The sequence below is a fragment of the Helicoverpa zea genome, chromosome 16 (genome assembly GCF_022581195.2).
Source record: "Helicoverpa zea isolate HzStark_Cry1AcR chromosome 16, ilHelZeax1.1, whole genome shotgun sequence".
Classification (NCBI taxonomy): Eukaryota; Metazoa; Arthropoda; class Insecta; order Lepidoptera; family Noctuidae; genus Helicoverpa; species Helicoverpa zea.
The window spans coordinates 1,117,379-1,143,275 of NC_061467.1; the positions used below are offsets into that span (position 1 = coordinate 1,117,379).

Genomic DNA, 25,897 nt, shown 5'->3' on the forward strand with positions numbered 1-25,897 from the left:
AGAACAAATGACTTGTGCCCAGTATAAAAATGTGTCCCTAAGAAATAAAATAAAATAAAATAGGTAAATAAAACATGTTTCTTAATTAAAATACGTTTATTTAAGACTGCAAAGGGACTGGCTTTATATAAACAAGGCACTTATTAGCCTGTACCATTATGGCATACGTAAGGTAAACACAGAGGCCTATTGCGTATTTTTTCTAAGAATAGTTCATAACCGAGCATGAATTACGAATAATAATATATTTTTCGATGACTAAAATATCTTTACACAATAGACTCCAAGTTCACTTTGTAAAAGTCCTGTATTATAGGATCGCGCCATTTACATTGATCTTATAAAATACTTTCGTTTGTAACATTACTTCAAAATTTCCTTAAAGTAGGCACCTTTGATTCAGCTTATCCATTATTACAAACAATACGAAATGTGTCAATAATATAAATATTTTATGACAATTATTAAGAATAGAAGTGATTTTTTTAATCTAATAGTTTGAACTAGCTTAATTTTTATCAAAATTTTGAAATTACCTTTGGTAAATACGACTATTATTACAGCTTTATATTCAGCTAGTAATTATTTTACAATTTATTATTATTTACAAAATCATTTAAATTGTTTATAAATTCTAATAAATATTAATTGACACATTTCTGACGATAACTAAGTTGTATGGCATACAAAAAATACTAAGTACTTTGTACGTAAATCTCATGTAGATTTTATCACATCGAATACATAAATCGTTAGAAAACTGTTACAAATTATAACATTATATAAAATAAAAATTTAGTATCATCAATTTAATAAAACTGCATGCGTATAACATTAACATTTTCCGGTTATTTATAGTTAAGAACTCTAGGTAGACTATATAGATTTTTTTTCTACTCTATAATTTATTCTAGGAAGTGATTTAATTTTAGTATCATAGAGCCCTTAACTAAAAACAGAAATAAATAAAATTGAATAAGAAATAAGTACTCTACACAAAAATAATAATCAATCATTCATAATTTATAAAAAAACTTAACGTCACTAGTCGTTGTTCACTTGCTAAGATTAAGTTAACCAAACGTACAAATGTGCCTGATAGTTACAACATTACTTCCTATAGAACACTGACAATTTTTAACGATTTAATAGTTAAAAGGCAGATTAAGTTGGTTCAAAAGATAAAATTTTATATGCTCAGTAAATATCCTAAAAAATGTTGGAAGTAGCGGCTGTTAAAATTATAAGAAGACGATTTTAAATATCGATATTTGTATCGATAAATTGCTATTTACATTGGTCAGGCACATCACTTGGCGCTACAATAAATAGTATGCGATACGAAATGGAATAGTTTGAAGTAAAACTACGTACAGTAACATCGTTGTTTGTTTAGTTTACTAGTTTGTTGCAATACTGGTCCGCTCAGGGGGTCGCGATCTGGAAATTACGAAATTGTAGGATTAAAATGTGTAAGTACCCGAAGTACATACGGGACAGGCTGACTGGATTTTGATTAATAACTTACTATTTGAGATAATTTAACATCCACAAGTCAAAATTGCTTATTATACGAAGAAATTTAATTTGGTTGGTTCGTTTCTTTGGATCATTGCATAGTTAGGTTTTAATTTAACCAGTGCCAGTTAATGCTTCGTCGTGATTGCCAAGGAGAGGAGGATGAGAAAACTAAGTAACATAATCGCAAGTTCTTTAAAAAGTTATTCTTGTTTTCCAGGTTTATTCCTTATCAAAAGCTAGGTGCACTTGATAAAACTTCTGCGATAAGCAGGTACGAAGAATGTGATATCATCTGCCATTACTTGTACTTAATTCTTTAATAAAAAAATGTTAGCTTGGTACGTACAACGAGCAGGTTGCCGCTCTTGGCGCGGTGTATGTTGGCTTGCGGCCCGTTCTGCACCTCGATGGTGCCGCCCTGCTTGCCGTTCACCAGGTTGTGCGCGATGCTGGAAGAAGGAAATAAGTCAGTTATGTTAGAAACTTGCAAAAGTAAGCTGAATTAATATATTTGAGGAGCATTTAAAAATAGCTGAATTCATATTGAGTAAAAATTTACCAAACTGCGAAAGGGGATCAAAGAGACAAAAGAACTGATAGGAAGTTAAGTATAGACAATATTTCATGGGAATATACTTACGTCCTGGTGTCGACGATCTCGATGAGCTCCGGCTTCTTGGTGTAGTCGGTGACGATGGTCAGCGCCTCGATCAGGTTGCTTACCGAGATGATCAGGTCACCCTGGAACATCAAACACATTTGGCGTTAACTCTTATCCAAGCTTCGGATCTCCAACTCCAGCTTTTGATCTGATTGAAGAATTAGGATTAAATGCATGCTGATGGAAAAATTGATATTAAAATAGTTTATTATCAATATGAATATTATAATATATATGAATATCAATATGAATATAGTTTATTATAATATGATCAATACATTCTTCGTGAAAAACTTTTCTTCAATTCTACGTTATTTTCACAATTGAGAGGTCTTTTTACGAGCTTGAAAATGCTATATCCCCCTATGTTGTGTTAACACGTGCTCCAATATTAAACTAACCTTATCCTTCTTCAACTCCTGCGGTATCTTGACAAGCACGAGGGTGTCGTTCTCATTAGTGACGACTACCCTCAGCTTGTCGAGCGGCAGACGATGCTTGAGCTTGTACGTCTTGCGTCCGGCAGCGTCGAGCACGTACAGCGCCTTGTCGGACGCGAGGAGGGCGCGGGAGCGAGGCTTGTAGCCGCGACGGTCGTATTTCACGGCTTCGCACGAATACTGGGGAAGATGAGTTGGTTTAAGAGGCATGGACGTTTGGTTTTGGTTGGAGTTTTTGTAAGTTGAAGTCTTTGCTTTTTTAGTATGCACATACACTGAGAGGTAACTTAAGTTATTTGCTTCTTGCGATTAGTACGTTCGTTCATGTAGGTATGTGTTTGTTTGGAATGTGGTTAAAAATAATTAATAAAGTAAACTACGCCAAAATCAGAACAAAAGTAGGTAAATATTTTAAATACACAGTTAGTTTGTCTTTAGAGTCATCTCAAGAAGTCTCACTGGTATCTTAAAAAAACAAGTTCATGATATTCTCTTAAGTAAACACGAAGGTTCAAGATTAAATATATTCACACTCACAATAAGCTGTTCTCCTGTGGGCCAGGAAGGCGAGGCCATGAAGGTGTTCCTGAGGGTCTGGTGCTCCGCAGTCAGGCGATCCTCCACGAACCGCTCGCTGATACTTGCTGGGTAGCTGTTCTTCTTGCCTGAGGAACGAAAATATGGTCTTGTAAAGAAATGGTATGGAACTTTTAAGGCAACGAAGCCTAAAATATTACGAATGGAGAAAAAAATCGGAAAGGTGGCTAAAACTCGACCAATTAAAGAGTCTTCAGTAACATGAAGGCACTTAAGATCAAGATGGTCACCCACGCACGGACCAACCGCGCCAAGCGTTCTTTAACCTTGTAATAGTTGTAATCGACCGACCCACGATTACTAGCCACGGTCCAAGGGTCCAAGTGATCAAAAAATCAAAAAGACATAAGCGAAACGCCGAAACACTTTAGTAAAACTCATTCTATGACCATTCTATAAAGCTGTGTAGCTAGGTACTCCATATTCTTTCCATCTCAAATTACTGCCATCCACATAACCGTTTAACATTCACCTGCAGCCGCAACTAATCCTTACCTCGGAACATCTTCTCAGCCAAGACCTTGAGCTCGAACTGCTTCTTATCCTGCGGCGCCAGCGCCAGGCGGTACTTCCTCGACAGATGAGCTCTATGCAGACGATGCAGCTCCTTGGAAGCCTCCTGGCAGGTGGCAGGGCATACTGGCCAGGATAAGTCCAGGATCTTGGTGGGCAGCTGGGTAGCGAGGCGTTTCAGCCAGTGCACCTTGGCAATGCCGAGGAAACGACGGTTTTCAGGGGTTTCGGGGCCGTTGCGGGTGATGAAACCTGAAAGGAAGATTTTATTTAATGTCGATACGGTTTTTAAATTCTATGTATGAAAGTATCACCACTGAACAATTGATAGATTCTGCCGGACCTACCGATGATTGATAGATACTCTTGGTGACAATACATATAGTCAATATCGTTAACAAAAACCAGGATTGTATTATAACAGAACCTCATTTACTCTTCCCTACGAATTACCATTTTGACCATGACAGAGCCCAGACCAGTTTCAACCACATTTTTCTACTATCAGAAGTTTTAACCACTCTAAACCACTTCATCTCCTCACCTTTAATAAACGCCCTGATGACCTGAGCAGCCTTCTTCCTCCTCTCCTTAAGCCTCTGCGCGAGGAACCTCCTCACCCACTTCTGGATGACGATGGCTGCCTCCCTCATGCGGAGGTACTGCTTCCTCTGCCAGTACCCTCGCCATCTGCTCTGGATGACGGTGGCAATGTCGTTCTTCTTGATCTGGTAGGCGTCTTCCGTCTCGAAGAGCGTTTTCGGGAAGCGGATGAAGATTTTGGTGCTGGAATTTTCGTTCATTATTAAGTAAGGAGGTTTTGTGGAACCTATCTGTTGTTTTGAGTGAATTATGGTAATATTGTTTATCTTTTCTTACGCTTGAATATTTACTCGAAGCCGTTTGATTTCTTGCAAGACTGAAGAATCTTTTTCTATCATGTACTTATTTCAATAGTGCAAATCACGTCATGTTTATATTAAATCATATATTTATTTGTTGCATATCCTTATTTGGAACTCCGAAACAAATGATGTTTGCCAATTTGAACAGCTATAGCTGCCCTCTAATCTATATGAACCTAGCATGTTATGATAAATTAATTACTCACTTGCCCATCCTGTAGTCCTCCTTCTCATAGTTGAGGACTTCCACCAGTTTCTGCACACCATCCCTGGCGGGTCCACGGTGGTTCGGCCACGTGTCGCGAGACAGACACTTGTATCTGTTGAAAGAATGATTGTATAAGAGCTGGGCTGAGAGGACTGAAGACAGTACATAAGGGGAAAACATAGGGGTTGAACATAAGAGTGTGTATAGGAAAAGTATATAAGAGAGTACGTAAGGAAATATATAGAGGAGAACATAAGGGAGTACATGAGAACAGTATATAAGGAAGTAAAGAGGGGAGTATATATAATAGGCATAGTACAAGAGGATGTATAGAGGTGTAGGGGAGTACATAAGGGAGCACATAAGGAAGAACACAGGAAAAAAGATTGAGACCCAGAAATCATCACGGCTTAAAAATCTCCCATGTTTGATATGAAGTTCAAAACCACTTTAAAATTGAAGTGTTCCTTCAAGGTCCAGTACGTACCTCTCTAGGAAGGCCTCGTAAGTTCTCCTGTAGGCGAAGCCAGCTCGTCTGACGCGCAAGTTCTCCATCAGACCGAGGTACTTCACTTGGTGGGAAACTAGCTTCTCATCAAATTGCACTGGAACAAGGAATATATTGTCAGATCGAATTTTGGAAACAGTAAGTACCTGTGAATGATGAATGTAATGAATGTGATGTGTGTGTGTGTGTGTGAATCAGTGACGAATATCAAAGGGTTGTTATAATTGACCGGTTTTATTTTGTTTAATTAGGTATCAAGTAATTCAAGATGACGTTAGATTTAAAATTCAAAACACGATGGGGTGTTTATCACTTTAAAATAAAAGCAACGGTCTATTGTTTAGAAGGGAAATCATCAAGATGACTCCTTCCGCAGTGGGAGTCCCGCAGTCGAATGTATCAATAAACCCATCTTTGTTTCTTCTGGAGCCCTCTGTGTATCAGGACCTCGGTTACTCTTTCAAACGATCCTGCAGAAAAGACTCTGTTAAAAATATAGCACTAACTAGGAGCCTTGAAGTCATTAGGCTTGATGCAGCGGATGTAGGAAGGCTCCTTGCTGCTGAGGATCTTGATCAGCTCGTTCAACGAGTTCTTGAACTGAGTGATCGCCGTCTCCGGGCGCTTCTTGCTTGCTCGGTTCACGTCCTGGAAGCATACGTAGAACGTTGTAAAATTTGGATTAGGTTGAATTAGGTACCTATATTCTTAAAAGACATCATTTCCTAGGAAGTCTTAAGCAATTTGTAAGAGAAAGAATCAAGTTTCTACCTTCTAGAAATAGGTCTGTTATACAAGGATATTGTTCTACATTCTTATCACATTAGGAAAGGTTATATTGTACCTACGTATATTTCGTGGGACTTGTAAAAATATCAAATGTTTTAAGATATTAAACACCATATGCATATTGAGGACCAATTCCTGTTTCCTGTGTACCTGTTTGAACTGTTTTCGAGAAATTATGCCAATGATTGAAGAAGATTGAAGTCTTACCTTGAAGCAGCTAGCGACGATGGTGTTCCCACTGCTGGCCATCAGGCTCTGGATGTCTCTGAACAGCAAGTCATTGTTCTTCTCCAAGAACGTGTGCACATTGTACGTGACTTCCCCAGCGTAGTGCACCAGGCAGAACTCCTGGATAACGGGAATTCGCACATTTTAGAAGATTTTAAGTTAATTGGCAAATATAGGTCTTGAATTCTGAAGAGATATTATACATTTTAGATCCTGAGCTGTTTGGTAACGGTATGTTCTTGGATTTGAAGAGTCCATGCGTTGGTAGGAATTCAAACAATTGAAGTTCACGGTTCTGGCTTTTCCAAACTTTTTCACAGCTTCGGTATTACAATGATTTATTATGGTGATTGTTTAAAAATGACGGAATTATTTACATTTTCTCATCAAAACACCTAAGTAGATTGCGTCAACTGTTAATCATGTTTCTAACTTCCAAAAAAATCATTAATTGGTGATTTTTTTTAACACAGTCCCGATCTATGACGGAATAAAATTCCGCCTTCCTGATTACGTCAAAAAACTTTGTAGGTAATATTTGTGCACTAACTTCACGTTCGAACTTGGACACGAGTGCATCCGAACTGGCGTCCCATAGAATTCATTCTATAATAATTCAAAAGCATTCGCACAATGGAAGTATTGTTTCCCATCTAGTGGTGTATTATCAACTTATGCCAATGTCAATATATAGGCAGGCATTCAAATATTACATCATAACGTGTTTGATTGACTGGTGCCATTTCTATTTTGTAAAATAAAGCAGTAGGTAAGAATCACGGAGGAAGGAAATATACCGGAAATGTAGGGAAGGTAATTCAAGCGCCTTCTCGTTGGTCAAGCAACGTACGGTAGGCGTGATTAGTGACTAGAACAAACGAGGCATTCGGGTTCCTTGTGAAATCAAAACTAATCTGTCAAAGATTGGACTTGACTGATGACACGCACACACTAAAGAGAAGTCTGAGGGTTACGAGAACTGTTATGCATGGCGACCCTCAAGCGCTGCAAACTGTGCTGTTTTACGGTCAATTCCGTGATTCTAAAGGTAGTTTCTGCAACGCAGGATCTTTAATTCCAAAGGTACGTTTTAAATGCCAGCTGCCGACTGCAACTGCCGACAGCGATGCGATATCTTCACGCATTGCAAAGCTACAATAAATTATTTTATAAGTTATTAATATTTACTATTTCAAATGTCAAGGCGTCTCATAATATTTAATTGTATCTGCGTACCCATGAAATTTGTAAACATAAGCACTGGTCTTTTGTGAACACATTCTTAGCGCATACAATACATTAGTTACATAAACGTTATGTATTTTGAATACAAATGTAGTCAAGAAGTAGGGCAGAGTTAGAGCCTTGGTAACAATGTAATGAGCATGAATACGGAATATATGCTCATTTTCCTTCTCTCATGGTTTTTGCGAAAATTTCGAGTTACCAATTTACTTGGACGTTAAATTAAGAGTTGTACCTAATGCGATTTCTCCTTAGAAAAAAGATAATTAAGATAATTAGGGAGGTTTCATTCGTCATAGATTGGTATACTTACTTCCTACATAATGGAAAAGATACAAACTACTTGCATGATCATAAACCGGCCGTTAGCTGTAGGTACTGTCCAAATAAATATATCTATTAATGTGTCGGTCTTATAAACCGACTACAACATATTTAACGAGCCATTCTCGTACATTGCTACTTTTTGCCAGAAAGAAAACATCTTGGTCATTGTTTCTTCTCGTGAACAGGTCAATCTAACAGGGCAATATATTTGAACACTTGAACATTTTCACTAACTTTTCTTCCTATTTCTAAAAATAACCCAAGCGTACTCACATCGCGTCCCATAATCTTCTGCGTCTTGACATCAGATCGGCGATGTGACTTGTAGTGAGGGTGCGGCTCCAAGTTCTGCGTCAACTTCTCCAGGAAGCTCAGGTCTGTGGCGTCTCCGGGTCGGAGGCACTCGTCGTCCAGGATCGAGATGATACCTGGTGACAAACAGATCAATAAAATGGCGAAAGGGTGGCACGAGAGATATGTCTAGAATTTTATAGAGGTTCGAAATTTAGAGCTCCTGGTAGAAAGTCCTTAGAAAATCAACAAGCCCTGTTATGCTTTTGAGTCTATGAATATAGTTATGAGTACCTTAATGATGATTGAAGAGTTCGGAAAACTCTATATGTAAACGCCAGTCTACGGAAAGCCCAAACTAACAATTTATAGCAGCAACATTGAAAAAAGTAGTGTGCTTGTCATTCTTTCTTTAAATACTCTTAATGATATACATACATATTAAGAACTGAACTTGAGTCTGACAAAAATGTGGTCAGAAACAGCAAAATGTTAGGGTCCTTTATTGACTCTAAAAACTGATGATTTTGACCTCTAGTGTCAAGTGTACCTGTATGCCTGGCCTCAATAAGGTCACAGATGACGATGTTGTTGAAGTACTCGACAGGCTCCCACTCGATGCCCTCGCGCAAGTACTCCTCCTGCTCCTGCTTCAGCGTCAGCTGGATGAACAGCTGCTGCAGCTTCTCGTTGCAGAAGTTTATGCAGAACTGCTCGAAGCTATGAAGGAAGATAGACAAACGATGGATTAGCTACTGGACAAAGCGTGCCTGATAATTTGAAGGAGGAACGATGACGAGAAATTGTTATATTGTTATAGCAATCGGTGAAGATATTACAACCTTTGCGAAAATAAACATAGCCATAACTTAGACTCTTTCAAAGGCCAAGTTTGACGAAGATGATATATTTATCTAAGGGTAAAAAAGTATGAGTGTTCCTTAAGTTGCATTTTGTAAGTTACAAGACGAGTAAACTTCCGTACCATGGAGGTCTATAGACATATTAAATGAAATTCACGGCAACCGTCATTTAAGGGGTCTCGGGAGCTTTCCAAATCTTGTCCTTGGGAATGAATAAAAAATGAAAAGTGTAAGGATCTTTGGCTCACCTGTTCTTCGGGAAAATTTCAAATCCATAAATATCCAGGATACCAATCACAGACGACCTGGTGTCTTTATCTTTCGGCGCTAAAGACGCGTTGAGACGGGAGACCAGCCAGCTGAAGTGCTTGTCATAGATAGCCTTAGCTAAGGCATCTCTCGCGTACTGAGCTTGTTCAAGGTCTAGAGGGGTGCAGACCACGTCTCCTCGAGCGTCAATGGTACGGCTGGTTAGGACCTCGCGTAGTTTTGAGCTGTTTACTTTGAGGAGCTGTGGAAGAAGTTTTTGATGATTAGATTGTGGATCATGTTTGGGAAGTTTTGCTTGACCTGAACTTTTAGTAGAAACTAACTAAAAGTTCAGGTCAAAAAAGATGAAAAGAAACTATTTCATCTTTTTTCTAGAGGTTATGGCAGGATTCCGTATTATTACCACAATTACAATATGGAAGAAGTAAATTCCTAGTTTACTAAACAAAACAAAAGCGAGAGATGATTTTCACGTTTCTGCATGTTGGATCTCTATATTAAAAGAATGTGTCTGTGGACTTTTAGCTGAAAATATGAATTATGTTTTTTCGTAGAAGTGAAAGATTTTATTCATATCTTGATACACGTGCATGCCATGGCTGTTTAGGCTGTTTGTGGAGTTCCCGTGAACTTTGCCTCGTGCTTTCCTATACCTATTACAGGTTGCTTAATTATTTTGTGCCTTATCAGGTAACGCATCGACCGATTAAATACATAAATAGAGATAAGATTCGTCTGGAGGTCAACTTTAGGGTAAAACCACGGGATTTGCCTAAACCATTAAGCTTTGTAGCTATCACTTTATCTAGGATGGAAATAATGTGAAAATAAAAACATCTACGTATCTGGATAGGTCTGTAATTTGACAAAATATAAAATTAATTGTGAAATTCATTTGTACGAGAGTGTCTGATAGATCTTCATTTGCCTAGCCTTTTCCCTTTATGTACATACATATACGGCTAATGCCAGTGATTTACACGGACTTCTAACCGTAACGATTGTTTGACAGATATTGATTCGATATTTATTAGAGGTAACTATCAGAGTAGCTTTTCCCTACTGTTTGAGACCACTTAAATGTTCTAATCAATTTATATATTGAGACATGTTAAAAAAGTTTTATTGGTTTTACAATGGCACCTAAAATTGTAATAGCACCGAGCGATAAAACTTGGAAGAATAGGTATTAGGAATTACTCCACAAAACTGAATAGCTGATAGTGCGATAACTGCCGTTATTGTCGTTGGTGACCCCTAAGACAGTTAAACTTTATCTAACGAAACTATGAAATAATAAGATGGAGATAAGAAGTATGAAAGCAAGAGTTATCTATTTTGAAGTAAAGATGTAATATTATAGAGATGTAAGTAAGTTTGTCTAGACGTTTTGAGTTAGGAACTCTAGTAACTATATAGTAACTGCAGTTAGTGGTTACAGAATCGATTTAAGATAAATCATCACTGGCCGTAATAAAAGGAGTTATATTTTATCCAGATTAGACTTTATGACCATTTCAAAGAACTGATTAAGAATATTTGTGCACTATGCACTAAAAAGCTGCACTGGCACTGGTATTTTAATATCAGTTATCAATAAGAAAGTTATTTCCAAGCTGATTGACAAACAAGGAAAATAACGCTGAATAATATTTGTTATACAGGTATCAGTAAATAATAAGTAAGATAAGTTTATCGATTACCTAGTTTATTTTCCTTGAACGAAAACAAATGGAAGTTATTAAAGTCCCTACGCAACTGCCTGTTACTGGTTTGAATCATAACGGTCGACTGTAAAAAACTAGCAAGACAAGAATTGGCAGAATCAATCTTTAGAGTAATACTGCTATTTAATTCATAAACCTGATAAACCATAAACTTTTACCAGACCTATGAATTGAATTGCATTCAGGCCCCTCTTCTCCACTGGGCACTATGGGCAAGTGCCCAGGGCCCCGCGATCGAATGGGGCCCCCTAGTTCCTGCCAGATCACCAAATGATAACCTATATTTAGGTACTAAAAATCTGATGATAATGACCAATTAAAAGAATGATAATGAACATTTAAAAGAATACTTAAAAAATGTTCAGAGTGAAAATGAAGCACCTAACTGTGTACAGGAAGCATATAATCTATCAAAACAAAATTGAAGAACACACACAGAAATTGCATTGAGAATATTTTTAAGCATGATGATAACGTCACTAAGGGTGCCATTCTAATCTGCGAAGCCTTTTTAGAAATTTTAAGCAAACCTACAACAGTGCATGTGCGAGACATCGAGGCGGTCACCCCTCTCAGTTCGACTGTCACCCTTCTCTTTGTATTTTTGCTTTTATCTGATTACTTAAGTAGCAAAAACAATTGACGCTCGCTTAAAATTTTCGGTTTCTTTTAATTTGTGCTTAATTCTGAGGTAAATTAGAGAGTCCTCATAATAACAATAAAAAAAAATCACTTTACAGTGGATATTTCTAAGCTATTTAGGCGCTATTTGTAAGCGGAGGTGGAGGACTTTTGCGTCCCAAATGTCAAAAAATGTTGAGCTCGCTACGCTCGCAGCTGCTTCACTTTCTGGTCGCTTTTTTTTTTAACTTGTTTGAGTACTTTTGTGTTCCAAAATTAAAAAATTTCGCGCTCGCTGCGCTCGCGCCCTACAATTTACGGTTATTTTCTCTAATTTCTTTAGATATCTTTTTGCGTCCCAAATATCAAAAATTACGCGCTCGCTGCGCTCGCGCCTTCTTCACTTTACAGTGCTTTTTTCAAACTTGTTTGGGTACTTCTATGCTAAAAATCTCAAAAATTTCGCGCTCGCTGCGCTCGCGCTTTACACTTTTGCAGTAGTTTTATCTGAATTCTTTACATCTCTATTGCGCCCCAAAAATCCAAATTTAAAAAAAAATATCTTCCCTTTACAGTGCTTTTTTTCAAACTTGTTTGGGTACTTTTGTGTTAATTCTGTATGATTTTACTACGTATTTTGGAAGGGGGTTGCTCAATAAGTGGTCCGCCCCGGGTGCTACCCGATGCTACGCCGCCACTGGCGGAGAACGCTCCTTCTCCAAATTGAAACGAAAAAAAAAATGAATTAAGAAGTACAATGCTTCAAGAGAGATTAACTAGTTTGTCGCTGATGTCCATAGAATGCGATATTCTCAATACCTACCATAGATTTTGAAGAAGTGATTAACAATTTTGCTCATCTTAAATCTAGAAGGGTACCTTTGCAATCAACATAGAGTTAATCTAAGGATTTTATGCTAAACGAGTTATTTTTGTAGATTATTTTTATATATCCTATTTTTTTTAGGTAGTAACTAAATATAAATAAATTTAGAACCTTGTTTGTCTATTTTCTTTATATATTATAACTAAATAGTGTTTTCTCAAGGTCATAGGGGCCCCATGATCCTAATGTGCCCAAGGCCTCAAATAGTTTAAAGACGGCCCTGATTGCATTCAAAATACTAAGTAATAACTTCTTAATATTAGGTACATCGATATGAATGCCTTTGAATCTAACATTCGAATTGATAATGGTACAGATATTTTTTTAGGTATAGGAGATCATAAATAGAAACCAGATTCAGATACAGACGGTCAAAAATAATATTTTGTCTTATCTATACATAAAAACGATATCATAAAACCTACTAGCTACACCTACACAATTTTGACAAGTCACGACTCACGGCTAGACCGTTACTATTCAAATACCGCGAACGAACCGATTCCTCAAAACCCAGGGTTATCACGGTCATTATCAGAACAAATGGATACGGCTTCATAAGAAACTAGCGCTGCGTCATCTTTTCCTTTAAACTGATCTTTATCATAAACGGGTTAGGTTGGAAATGGTACATCTTTATTGGACTCTAGACTAAATGGGTTTGCCTTTGTATGTTTGGGGATGTATCTTTAAATATTTGAAAGCATCCAAAGATCCCATGACAGCCTAAAACCTCATTGAAAAAGTATCGAAACTAATTCTACAAAAGCTTATTTTGTCAGTAAAAATAATGATGTCTGACATATATTGTAGAAACAAGACAGGAAAAGCCTTAAATGAAATTGAATAGAATCAACTATCGGAAGTTTACCTCGACATGCGTCTTTTAGCATTTAGCCAAATTACAGCCATACTTTTTACGATCTAAATACTTATTCATACTTCACAGCTGTTAGTCCAAGTTGAACTTATACACCTGAATTTGAATGACGTCATCACATATTGGGCAGACAATGGCAGCCAAATAATATTTACAAAAACAAATAAGAACAATGGACATAGTTAGGGAACTAAATTACAGACCTATAAGTATAAACATAACAAACACAATTGTTTGCAACAGGTCAGACCAGAGTTTTGGGAGCATTTTAATAATGCTGTTAGGGACGATGATAATGATCAATTTGAAAATAAGGTCGTATGTAACTAAAAGTATTTATCTAATGAAATCGATAAAGGTACAGACACCAGCAACGACGACGCAACGAAATGTCGATATCTAGACGCATAGGATCGAAAGATAGACAGAAAAATGTCTCAAGGTCAGACAGATAAAATTTTAGAACAATACATCAAACGCGTGCTTTGGTTAATTACTTTTTTATCGGATGTTAAAAATAATTTAGTTAGTACACTGAGTAACTTCCTTCTCAAATCGAAAAAATGCTCATAACGGCTATTCCTAATCTGATTTTTATTCATGATACATTTTTTCACTTAAAGCATGTGTAGCCTTGCAAAACAGAGAGGGTATATTTACATTCACAGAGTTAACACGTTTCCTCTGAATGATATTCTGTTCCTGAATGTAGTACCTACATTTTATAACGGTACTTTCTTCTTTATTATAATATCAGCCTTCTTTATAAAAATCGATTGCTAAAACCGGAACTCTTTTTGCTGACATATTTTTTAAAAACAAATCTTCTATCATATATGTTTAACCAATCATAACTTACGTCAGCCACATTAGCAGAGTTAGCATCATGCGTCAGTATCTCAGCATTGCCTTTATCGTTCTGCACAAACTTAGCGTTGCCAAGATGCAGGATGCTGGCGACGATCTCGAAGATCTCAGTCTGCTCCGACTGGTTGATCTCGATCACCTTCATCGCCTCTTGCACTGTCCTGAACTGGTCGGCGTCTTGGTTGCGCTGGTTTGTTTGTGTTGTCTGCAAAGAAATTGGTATTGTTTTACGTATATAGGTAAGATAACTATTTTGTAAGATAGTATTAGAAACTATTTTGTGTCTAGATAAAAAAGATAAAAACTAATTTATTCAAAGTAGGCTGAAAATCAGGACTTTTTGATGATCTTTACAGAAGACAGTCCACAAAAAACCAGCCCTTCAGTTTTTGCTGGCAAGAAGAAATGGTGGAACAAACTCCCCAGCAACATATCTTATTTGTTGTTCCTGCACTGTGTGGTCAAAGTTTAGAGCGTTTGATTTAGCTTTGCATAGTATGTACATACAAAGTATCAGTTACAAAAAATAAACCAAAAGTTTAATGGACTTTATCAAAGAAAAAGATAATTGGATCGTCACGGTGTATGAATGCATGCCACAAGGCAGCATATTAGGTCCAACGTTTACAAGTCACGATGCCATGCCAAGAGTTTATATAAAAAAAATAGTAAAGTAGGTACCAACCGTATCAGTAGTGTATTTGTAAGCTTCAGGTCTGCCTTGCAGCTTCAAATTCTTCAACAATTCCTGGTCTGCTCCCGCCAGCAGCTGATAGAAGATATGGAAGTTCCTCTCTCCGTTCATCTGGCTAACTACCCTGGACTTTTCCAGAAGGTAGTTGAGGATATGTCCTCCTTCGGGTGCGCCTTCATAGTTGAACTGTATGTCCATGTACTTGCCGAAACGACTGGAGTTGTCATTTCTGTGGGTCTTGGCGTTACCGAAGGCTTCCAAGAGAGGATTGGTTTGAAGGAGTTTGTCCTTCACTGTTTCTACGTTACGTAAATGGTTTGTTCTTGCTGCTATGTACTCTAGAACCTTTTTGGAGGCTTCCGTCTTGCCTGAACCGGATTCGCCTGTAAAGAAAATGATTTTGAATTTATATCATACATGACTGGTTATAAAATGCTGTATTATGTTGTTTAGATGAAAGAATCTTACCTGAGATCAAAATGCATTGTTCTCTGTGTTCATAAACTAAAGACCGATATGCGTTGTCTGCAATCGCAAATCTGTAACAAAAATTAAGCAATTACTAAATCATAGAAGCTTGCAACATTTCCGAATAGTGAGTAATTGATAAAAAATAAGTTAGAAGTCCTAATGACTCATCCTCCGAGCCTTTTCCCAATCATGTTGTGGTCGGCTTCCAGTCTAACCGGATTCACCTGAGTACCAGTGCTTTACAAGAAGCGACTGCCTATCTGACCTAATCAACCCAGTACCCGGGCAACCCGATACCCTTTGGTTAGACTGGTGTCAGACTTACTGACTTCTGACTACCCGTAACAACTGCCAAGGATGTTCAATGACAGCCGGGACCTACAGTTTAACATGCCATCCGAAACACAGCCAATGGTGTCTAAGATATACTTAGAAAGTACATACAAACTTAGAAAAGTTGCATTGGTACTTGCCTGACCTGGGATCGAACCCGCGCCCTCATACTTGAGGGGTTGTTCCTTTACCCACTAGGCCACCACGACTTTTTCCTAAGAAGTAAGAAAAAGTCCTAATGACTATGCAAGCAATATAGAAATCGCCTGCATTCGCCGATTATGAATCTAATAGTTTTGTTTTTCTTTTAAGGTAACAGCAAGCACTCCTGTGGTATATTCGAAATCCAACACTCGGTAACCATTGCCTAAGTGTTATTATCTAGCAGATAAGTGCCCATTATCTGGTCAATAATAAATAGTAGGCGCTTTAGACAATAGCTCATTGTCACAATATTTACAGGTACTCTTCATAAGTGCTATTATGTACCAACATTGATGTATTTTGTCTAAACTCTTTACTAACACTGGGTTTTTACCGATCGAACTATGTTTATGATGATGAATTTGACGCGTAACTTCTAGAATAACACATGGGTCCCCTGAATTATATTAAAATTGACTTTTCTAGCCGTAGGGTAACTGAGATGAGAAGGTCAGATAAGCAGTCGCTCCTTGTAAAACACTGGTAGCTGCATCCAATAAGAATCAAAGCCGACCCCAACATAGTTGGGAAAAGGCTTGGCAGATGATGATGATTTCTTGACGATTCTGGGTTTTGATGTTATGGTAATCGTGTAAAAAAAAATGCCAGATAATGTTTTTAAGTGAAACATATTTCATACTCTATGAATTTGAGCATGTGAGATAAGCATCTATATGTACTCTTTTTTATTATCCTAGTGAACCCATTTGTTGGTATGTGGAGGCCCATACACTCACTATAACAGATAACACCTGATAAAAGTGACACAAATATACTTTCTGTTTGTACTTTCCCACACATCAAAACGTCAATGATAACATCTCATCATCAGTCTATATCTCTTGTGACGCCAATGTTCTGAATCATCATGGTAACTATAGTACTATTTATAACTATGCCAAATATAATAATTCTTGTATGTCGGAAAATATTTCGGGTTATGCCCGTGCAAGCTTGCATTAATCTACAGTGATGATTGCATGGTAATGGATCGAAAAAATCACGCGCTTCAAAGTCTAAATTCAAAGTATTTTTTTTTATTTCAAATAGACCAATAAAGCTCTTTGGGAAAGACTGAAACGCTATGAAACTTCCGTTAGTTTCTATTAAAACACCATTAATTAAAAGCAACTCAGTTATACAAACAAGAATAAGAGTTTACTTTTTTTAAAGGTAACAAAGAATTGATGATTGCCGTTTCCGCATTTTAATTAAAAGCATCATTTCAAAAAAATAAACTTAAGCTAACTTCCCTTAAGAGCTTCCATACTGCAGACTTTTTAGTCGACCGACAGTTTGATCGAGCTCTTGGTTAGCAAGGAGATGCATGGGAGTGGGCTTATTACATCGATCAAGTATGTAGCCAGTATGACGCCGACTGAAAACTTTTTTTGGAATCAATTTCTTTAGGATACAATTTTTGCCAATCATCGGGTCAACTGGCGGATCCATAAGCATCTTGTAGAGTTTATTTACAGTTCATACAAACTTCCTATTGTTGTTTATCTTCTCGATATTTCCGAGGCATTGTCTATGCTCTCAGGCGCGGTTCAATAGTCGTTGCATTGTTATATTGTATTAGATGGAGCAGTAATTAAGACGTAATCGTTTCTCAAAGATATATTATCGCGTAATGATATATTTTATATCGGGAGTCGCGTGACTAAGTCTAGACTTTGCGCATGATATATCTTAGGTATAACGAGTTAGAAATTAGGTGTTTTTGTAGTAGGTTTAGTTTTTAGCTTAGGTAATAGTTTCGAACCTCTGAATTGAAACTAACTTCTGCTTGTGTATACTAAAATTGGAACGATACAGAGAAGATTAGCATGGCCCCTGCACAAGGATGGCACGCAAAATCGTGAAGCGTTCCACATTTTTTTATAAGTATAGGTTTATTTTTTTCAATTAATGTAAATATTTTGTGAATAAAAAGTTTGTTTACTTCTGCTTGTTGCTACTACTACTTATTTCATCTCCATATTTTTTATGAGCCCGATAGATGCCGAAAATTTGTAGTGTGCTATAAGATTGTTCTACAAGCTCTAAGCTCGCTAATAGCACCTGATTTTTCCTGCTAATTATCGTTTTTAAAGCTAGATTTTCTTGAATCAATGAATGCTGGAATCCTGCCTTCTTGTTTAGCACTTTAAGTACAGCTAATTTGCACATAGGGCGTTTCTCTACATTCTTGTTTCCCTTTAAAATCTCATGTTGTATTATGAAGGATTATCAAACATTTAAGGTAAATACTCACACGTGTGGTGGTGCCTCGAAGAAGGCCTTCTTGTAATAGAGCTTGGTCTTCTCCTCCGTGTAGATGGGCAGGTTCTTGTACGGGTTCACGGATATCAGCACATTGCCTATGTATGTCTGTGGAAATACAACATTATTAGATGTTTTCCTATGACTTAGACACCAATGAGCTTCAGACAGAGAAAGATGGAAGACATTGGGGTAATCATTTGTCAAGCAGTAGGATAGTATAGAAAAAAAATTGATAAAGTCTTAAAATTACTAAGATTAAAGGAATTCTTTAAACTTTAGATAGTACCTTTTGAAAAAGCTTGGTAAAGATTTCTAAAGACCCCACGTTTTAATTGTGCACGTGGAATGTGCTTTTAAGAAATGAACAATAAGCTTTCAGTCAACTTGATTTGTTGGCGCGAATATAACCCGTGACACTCACACACAATAGCGCAAATCGTGTACTATGACTGTATCACGGAATCTCGAAGTTCAAAATGCCGAAGTACTGAAGCCATAAAGTACACAAGATCGATGCACGTGACTTAGAATGTACGCTACATCGAAGTACTGAATTGCGAATGTTCATGATACCGATGTACGGAATATCGAAAGTTTGTTATAGCGAAGTACGTGATTGCGATTGTTCTGAATCCCGATGTACGGAATATCGAAAGTTTGTGATACCGAAGTACCTAATATCGAAGGGTTTAAAATCACGGTATCTGCGGTAATTGGTAATATCAACCGGAAATGCTTTAAATATCGTATTTTGATCAATTTCCAGTAAAAAATGCATTGCTTTAATGTACTTGTGTTAAATCTACGAGATCTTATGTTGTTATTCCACGACTTTGTTTTCGATTTCTGTCGTGGTTCACATTTATTCATCATTATTTGCCGAGCCTTTCCCAACAACCACCCACCCACCTAACATTGTATTGAGGTCTGCATTATATTGAGCCTAGCCTTTCCCCAACAACAATGTTGGGGTCGGTCTACGAGATCTTATGTTGTCGCTCCTTGTAAAACATTGATGCTCCCCTGGCCCCAATACAATGCTGAAAACAAAAAGTGTATATAATATATAATGCAGACCTCAATACAATGTTAGGTGGGTGGGTGGTTGTTGGGAAAGGCTCGGCAAATAATGATGAATAAATGTGAACCACGACAAAAATCGAAAACAAAGTCGTGGAATAACAACATAAGATCTCGTAGATTTAACACAAGTACATTAAAGCAATGCATTTTTTACTGGAAATTGATCAAAATACGATATTTAAAGCATTTCCGGTTGATATTACCAATTACCGCAGATACCGTGATTTTAAACCCTTCGATATTAGGTACTTCGGTATCACAAACTTTCGATATTCCGTACATCGGGATTCAGAACAATCGCAATCACGTACTTCGCTATAACAAACTTTCGATATTCCGTACATCGGTATCATGAACATTCGCAATTCAGTACTTCGATGTAGCGTACATTCTAAGTCACGTGCATCGATCTTGTGTACTTTATGGCTTCAGTACTTCGGCATTTTGAACTTCGAGATTCCGTGATACAGTCGTGTACTATCATAATAAATCAATCAAAAGAGCAATTTCTGCGGTCATGAGTTATCATTATAATGGTAAAGTCTTGGGTCTCTTTAGATGCTACTAGCTATTTAATGCCCTATGTGAGTACCTATGTCATTTTAACGGTAACCTATTACTATTCAATACAATAGGAAATATTTTAGCACTAAACTATTTTAACTACCAACTTAGAGTACCGCACATTGGAGACTAAAAAGCCGACGGTTGACCCGATGGTTGTAATTTTTTTAAAGAAAATCTCGATTCCAATCGAAGTTTTCAGTCGATGTGATACCGGCTAACTGCCTAATCATTGTATGTAATGTGTGTGCTACCATTCATTTTGATATTGATTTATAAACCCAACCATAGGCCAACTAAAAGTCTGCAATGCTTAAGTCCGCGTCATTTTATAAAAGCAAGAGGTATAGTTACTCACATAAATAATGTTCTCATTGAACCGCTTTTTCAAGTTGTCAATGAAGGCAGCTTCGGACCTGAAGTCTTCGAGCAGAACGAAGTCCTGCACGCCGACGCGCTCACGGTGCACGAGAGCGTGCTCCATCACGCCCGACACTGATACGGGCCGCAGGAGCCTGGGAAGAAAGCAAGCAATGGATTAGGTACAAGAAGAATGCTAATGCTTGGAATAGTTGGTCTAAGGCCGGCAGCACACATCCGGTTTCCGGATACGGTTTCCTGATCAGGAATTCCTATTCGGGATTCCGTGACACTAGCGCACACATTCGGTTTTTTTCATTCTGAATTTACATGGCCAGTACGTATAAGGCCGGCAGCACACATCCGGTTTTCTGATCCGGTTTCCTGATCAGGATTCCTGATTCGGAAACCGGAATGCTCTTTTTTCATACAAAATGTTCACAAGAGCGCACACGTTCTTACTTTTTCCGGACGGAAAAAAACCTGACATTCGGTTTAAAATTTTCTCCATGCGTTCGGGTACTCAGAACGGAATAAAACCTGATGACGTCATTCCGAACGCAGCGCTTGCGAACAATTTGGTTTGACCGCCGCATACATACGGAAATTTTCATTCTGAATCAAGGTAGCCCATATGCAAATATGTATGTATATACTAGCTTCTGCCAGCGGTTCCACCCGCATCCCGTGGGAACTACTTCCCGTACTGGGATAAAAAGCCGATAAGTAGCCTATAGCCTTCCTCGATAAATGGGCTATCTAACACTGAAAGAAATTTTCAAATCGGACCTTTAGTATAGTAGCCGGCATATAACTTGGCAAGGATTTGGGACTTTTAATAAGTGTGAGCTCGCTCATAGTGCACTAAATTATACAAAAAAGTGGTCCCTGTTATTGCTTGTGCATTATTCTGTGGTTATTGACATCATTTATTGGCGATTATGTCTGCTTGAAAAAAATAGGTCCTGTTTTAATCTCACGATTCTTGCCAAGTTACGTGCCGGGAACTATACCTGATATTAGCGCGTTCAAACAAACAAACAAACTCTTCAGCTTTATAATATTAGTATAGATTTGTTAATTGTTTAATAAACTGGATTTCATCTCTCAAAAAAAAAACATATTATATACAAAAATAAAAACAAATATAAAAAAGCAAGTGACAAGCGGGCTCTGATACACGTCCATTCGGAACAGGGCTACCTTGATTCAGAATGAAAATTTCCGTATGTGTGCGGCGGTCAAACCAAATTGTTCGCGAGCGCTGCGTTCGGAATGACGTCATCAGGTTTTATTCCGTTCTGAGTACCCGAACGCACGGAGAAAATTTTAAACCGAATGTCAGGTTTTTTTCCGTCCGGAAAAAGTAAGAACGTGTGCGCTCTTGTGAACATTTTGTATGAAAAAAGAGCATTCCGGTTTCCGAATCAGGATTCCTGATCAGGAAACCGGATGTGTGCTGCCGGCCTAAAGCCACTTAAGTGAAAACACGCATCATGGAGGATGACGAGTTAATTGCATATAAGTACCATATTGTTTTTAAAATTGTTATCTTTTTTTTTGAGATACGTCACTTTGTTATAGGACATGGGGCAGTTTTGTATGGATTGTGATCCGCCTTCTTTAAACTATTTATCTTTTATGTATGCAAATATGTATATACTATCTTCTGCCTGCGGTTCCACCCGCATCCCGTGGGAACTACTTCCCGTAGTGGGATAAAAAGCCGATAAGTAGCCTATAGCCTTCCTCGATAAATGGGCTATCTAACACTGAAAGAAATTTTCAAATCGGACCTTTAGTACCTGATATTAGCGCGTTCAAACAAACAAACAAACTCTTCAGCTTTATAATATTAGTATAGATTTGTTAATTGTTTAATAAACTGGATTTCATCTCTCAAAAAAAAACATATTATATACAAAAATAAAAACAAATATAAAAAAGCAAGTGACAAGCGGGCTCTGATACACGTCCATTCGGAACAGGGCTACCTTGATTTAGAATGAAAATTTCCGTATGTGTGCGGCGGTCAAACCAAATTGTTCGCGAGCGCTGCGTTCGGAATGACGTCATCAGGTTTTATTCCGTTCTGAGTACCCGAACGCACGGAGAAAATTTTAAACCGAATGTCAGGTTTTTTTCCGTCCGGAAAAAGTAAGAACGTGTGCGCTCTTGTGAACATTTTGTATGAAAAAAGAGCATTCCGGTTTCCGAATCAGGATTCTTGATCAGGAAACCGGATCAGGAAACCGGATGTGTGCTGCCGGCCTTAGGCTGTAGTGGGTAAAGCACCAACCTCTCACGTATGAGTCTGTGGGTTCGATTCCAATGCAACTTTTCTAAGTTTGTATGCACTTTCTAAGTATATCTTAGACACCAATGGATAAAAAGGTGAAGGAAAAGGTGTTGAGGAAACCTGGACTATAGATGAAAATGAAATTTTCCGTATGTGTGCGGCGGTCGAACCAAATTGTTCGCGAGCGCTGCGTTCGGAATGACGTCATTAGGTTTTATTCCGTTCTGAGTACCCGAACGCACGGAGAAAATTTTAAACTGAATGTCAGGTTTTTTTCCGTCCGGAAAAAGTAAGAACGTGTGCGCTCTTGTGAACATTTTGTATGAAAAAAGAGCATTTCGGTTTCCGAATCTGAATTCCTGATCAGGAAACCGTATCCGGAAACCGGATGTCTGCGGCCGGGCTTATTCAAGTATTGTTATCTCAAAATATAGGTATAACGTTTGGAAACAAAACGGATTTTATCTGTGAAAGAATTTGTGGATTCAGAGAAGGATTTCCTAAGATTAGCAGGATCAACGTTGAATTCCATTCTTAGAATTTTAAAACTTGAATCGCACATCATAATAAGTATCTACCTACTGCTTCTACATAATATCTACATACATAGACCGTGGCCGCATATTGTTAAGTTTTGCAGCAAAACCACAACACAAAAAGATTTCGCGAAATAGAAAAACCTATACATTAAATCCTATGAAGAATTAAGCTAACAACTCACCACCCTTTCGACAACTTAGCAGCCACAAACACAGTGTAACAGAAATCACTAAAATCACACTTATATCCCATTTCAGAGCAGCTCATACAAACTTGATACAAGTAACTAAACCCCATCTTCGGAAACCCGTGTAGGACTGACGAAAAATTTAAAGGAGATCAAAAAGGTGGACTAATTAGTGTTTACAAGATCATTAACGCCATGGGAACGGTAAATAGGAACGTAAATATTTTTGCTGTTGCATTGTTTGTAAATAAAGATTTGTTTGTACTTAGCAAGCTTAATGATATTAAGTAAATACATACATGGCTATTGTTGCTACTGGTCTTTTAAGTAATTAGAGAATATGAAACGATTTTCGTTAAGCTGTTGAATAAGCTATTGCTATCGTTAAGTCGCTGTCATTTAGAAAATTGCTAAAATCACCCAAAAGTTTCATCCTTAGGTCAACAATATAAGCATACAAGGTTCGAATTTATGGATAACGTTAGACTAGAACATCATATTGAAGTCGAAGGATCCCGTAAAATATTCATACTGTTACGTAAAAAGGTTCTATAATGTACTCAGACTGTCTGACATTAAACTTTTATTTCAGACCGTAAAAAAGTGTCGTACTGCAGTAAGACCCAATTAGCCCAAATCGTGGTATTTGCGGGAATGTCAACTTTCCTGACATTTTACTGAAATATCATGACATTATGACATGAGACGATTCCGGTGAGACTCGGCGATTACTCACCAAAATGAGTGTGTAGGTGACGAGAAATTCGCGGAAAACTAACTTGGCATTACAATTTGTGGAAAATTAGTAGTGCTGAGCGCTTTATGGAGTGAAATTAGGAAAGGTTAATATAATTTGACGACCTCTGTGGCGCAAAGGTCACCAAGCCGGACTGCCGAATCTGAGGTCCCGGGTTCGATTCCCAGTTCGATCGACATTTGTGTGATGAGCATGCTTGTTGGTCGTGGTCTGGGTGTTACAATATGTATTTATAAATATGTATATATGTAGCTATATGTAGTTTATCAGTTGTGTTAGCACCCATAACACAAGTTAATTAATAACTTAGCGTGGGGCTAACCGACCGTGTGTGAAAAGGTGTCCCGACATTATTTACGACATTATTTAATTTGAAAAGGAGATTTCTAAAACCATTTGAAAATTTTATTATTTTGTTCAAGTTTTTGATGATCAAGCGTTGGAATAGCTCTAGACGAAATTGGGCAAAAAGAAAAATCAACACCTCGAAAGGTTCCAGCATTTTCTTTCAGAAACATTAAGTAGTTTCCTTGCCCATTTAAAAATGGCGGAATCATTTAGAAATCGCGGCGTAACCTACAGATGACCTGCTAAAAGTGTGTTGATAGCCGCATTTTTTTAAAAAACCCCGACTAACAATTGCCTATCAAAATTATCGATATCGCTAATCGACTTACGCACATAGACTAACGTTACAGATTACATTGCGATTGACGTCATCGACAATTGCATGATGCATACTCATCCCTAGTAGATAGCGTCTTCCTGTTACATTGACCTGGTTTCGCTATTCCCACGTCCTGGAGTTAAATAGTCATGTTTTGTAAGTAGGTAAAATCACTATTTGCAAACGGTGCTTAGACAAAAATATATGGCAAAAAGTAAATTACTTGTGCGAAGATTATTGATGACGTTTAAAAGAAAAAGACCTGACATGAAATGGGATTTAACCTATCTCCACAAAATTCAAGATCAATTCTTATGGGCCTTTTTTAAGAAGACCGGTATAACATTATATTGTACTATATTTTCCGCTATGTTACCCCAAAATAAGATCGTCCATATAAAAACTAAACCTTATTTGACTAAAACACACCTTTATTTCTTCTAGAGCCCTTTCTAGGGCGGCGGTAACTACACACGAGTCAATATTTACCCACATTATTATTCCCATAAACCACCCACAGTCACACACAGTCCACTCGAGCGGTAAGCCTGTAACTCCTCAAGTCTGCGGCCGTTTCCGCAAATCGTCCATTAATAAAAGTTACCTTCTTTCATTCACCTACATTATATTATTATTCCAGATAGCTGTTATAGCCCACAGTAACTACACACGATACAATATTGGCCCATTTTGCTCACTAGGGCCTCTGTAACTACAACTAGGTAAAGTCAATATTTACCCCTGGATACTATGTTCCTATAAACTACAGTCTACTTGACTGGTAACTCCTCAAGTCTTTATTCCTTCATTCACCTTTATCCACCTATCTATGTCATATTCCTGTATTCACCTTTATTTCTTCTGGACCCTTTTGTGTACCAAGCGGTAACTACAACTAGGTGCAAGTCAATATTTACCCATGTCATTCCCATATATATAAACCACACAGTCCACTTCAGCAGTAACTCCTCAAGTCTGTGGTCGTTTCCGCCAAATCGTCCATTAATAAAAAGCGACATCGCGTGCGGTTCGCCTGACCTGACGCATTAGCGGTAAGATTGCTTCAGTTGAATTGTGAATTTGTGACTGGGTCAAGTAGCTATGATAGTTTTATGTTTTTTTT

General features: G+C 37.7%; 1 protein-coding gene and 1 non-coding gene across 3 annotated transcripts in view; one reads left to right on the forward strand and one right to left on the reverse strand.

Annotated features, from left to right (window-relative positions):
• Positions 1–81: 81 nt before the first annotated feature.
• Positions 82–25,897, reverse strand: part of LOC124637271 (unconventional myosin IC) — a 66,191-nt gene continuing 40,375 nt past the window's right edge. For both annotated transcript variants that reach the window (XM_047173610.1, XM_047173611.1), the window contains 19 exons: positions 20,323–20,479; positions 18,307–18,422; positions 15,510–15,580; positions 15,033–15,424; positions 14,340–14,552; positions 9,345–9,607; positions 8,784–8,953; positions 8,216–8,370; positions 6,350–6,490; positions 5,860–6,001; positions 5,333–5,450; positions 4,844–4,957; positions 4,277–4,518; positions 3,715–3,984; positions 3,160–3,287; positions 2,584–2,802; positions 2,162–2,262; positions 1,868–1,970; positions 82–1,440 (listed from right to left, as the gene is read on the reverse strand). In XM_047173610.1, the coding sequence (XP_047029566.1) occupies positions 1,426–1,440; positions 1,868–1,970; positions 2,162–2,262; positions 2,584–2,802; positions 3,160–3,287; positions 3,715–3,984; positions 4,277–4,518; positions 4,844–4,957; positions 5,333–5,450; positions 5,860–6,001; positions 6,350–6,490; positions 8,216–8,370; positions 8,784–8,953; positions 9,345–9,607; positions 14,340–14,552; positions 15,033–15,424; positions 15,510–15,580; positions 18,307–18,422; positions 20,323–20,479 (3,130 nt within the window). In that variant the 3' untranslated portion in view covers positions 82–1,425. The remainder of the gene's footprint in view (positions 1,441–1,867; positions 1,971–2,161; positions 2,263–2,583; positions 2,803–3,159; positions 3,288–3,714; positions 3,985–4,276; positions 4,519–4,843; positions 4,958–5,332; positions 5,451–5,859; positions 6,002–6,349; positions 6,491–8,215; positions 8,371–8,783; positions 8,954–9,344; positions 9,608–14,339; positions 14,553–15,032; positions 15,425–15,509; positions 15,581–18,306; positions 18,423–20,322; positions 20,480–25,897) is intronic.
• On the forward strand, positions 17,827–17,930 carry LOC124637893. The gene has a single exon (XR_006985301.1). It is a non-coding gene; the product is annotated as a U6 spliceosomal RNA (small nuclear RNA).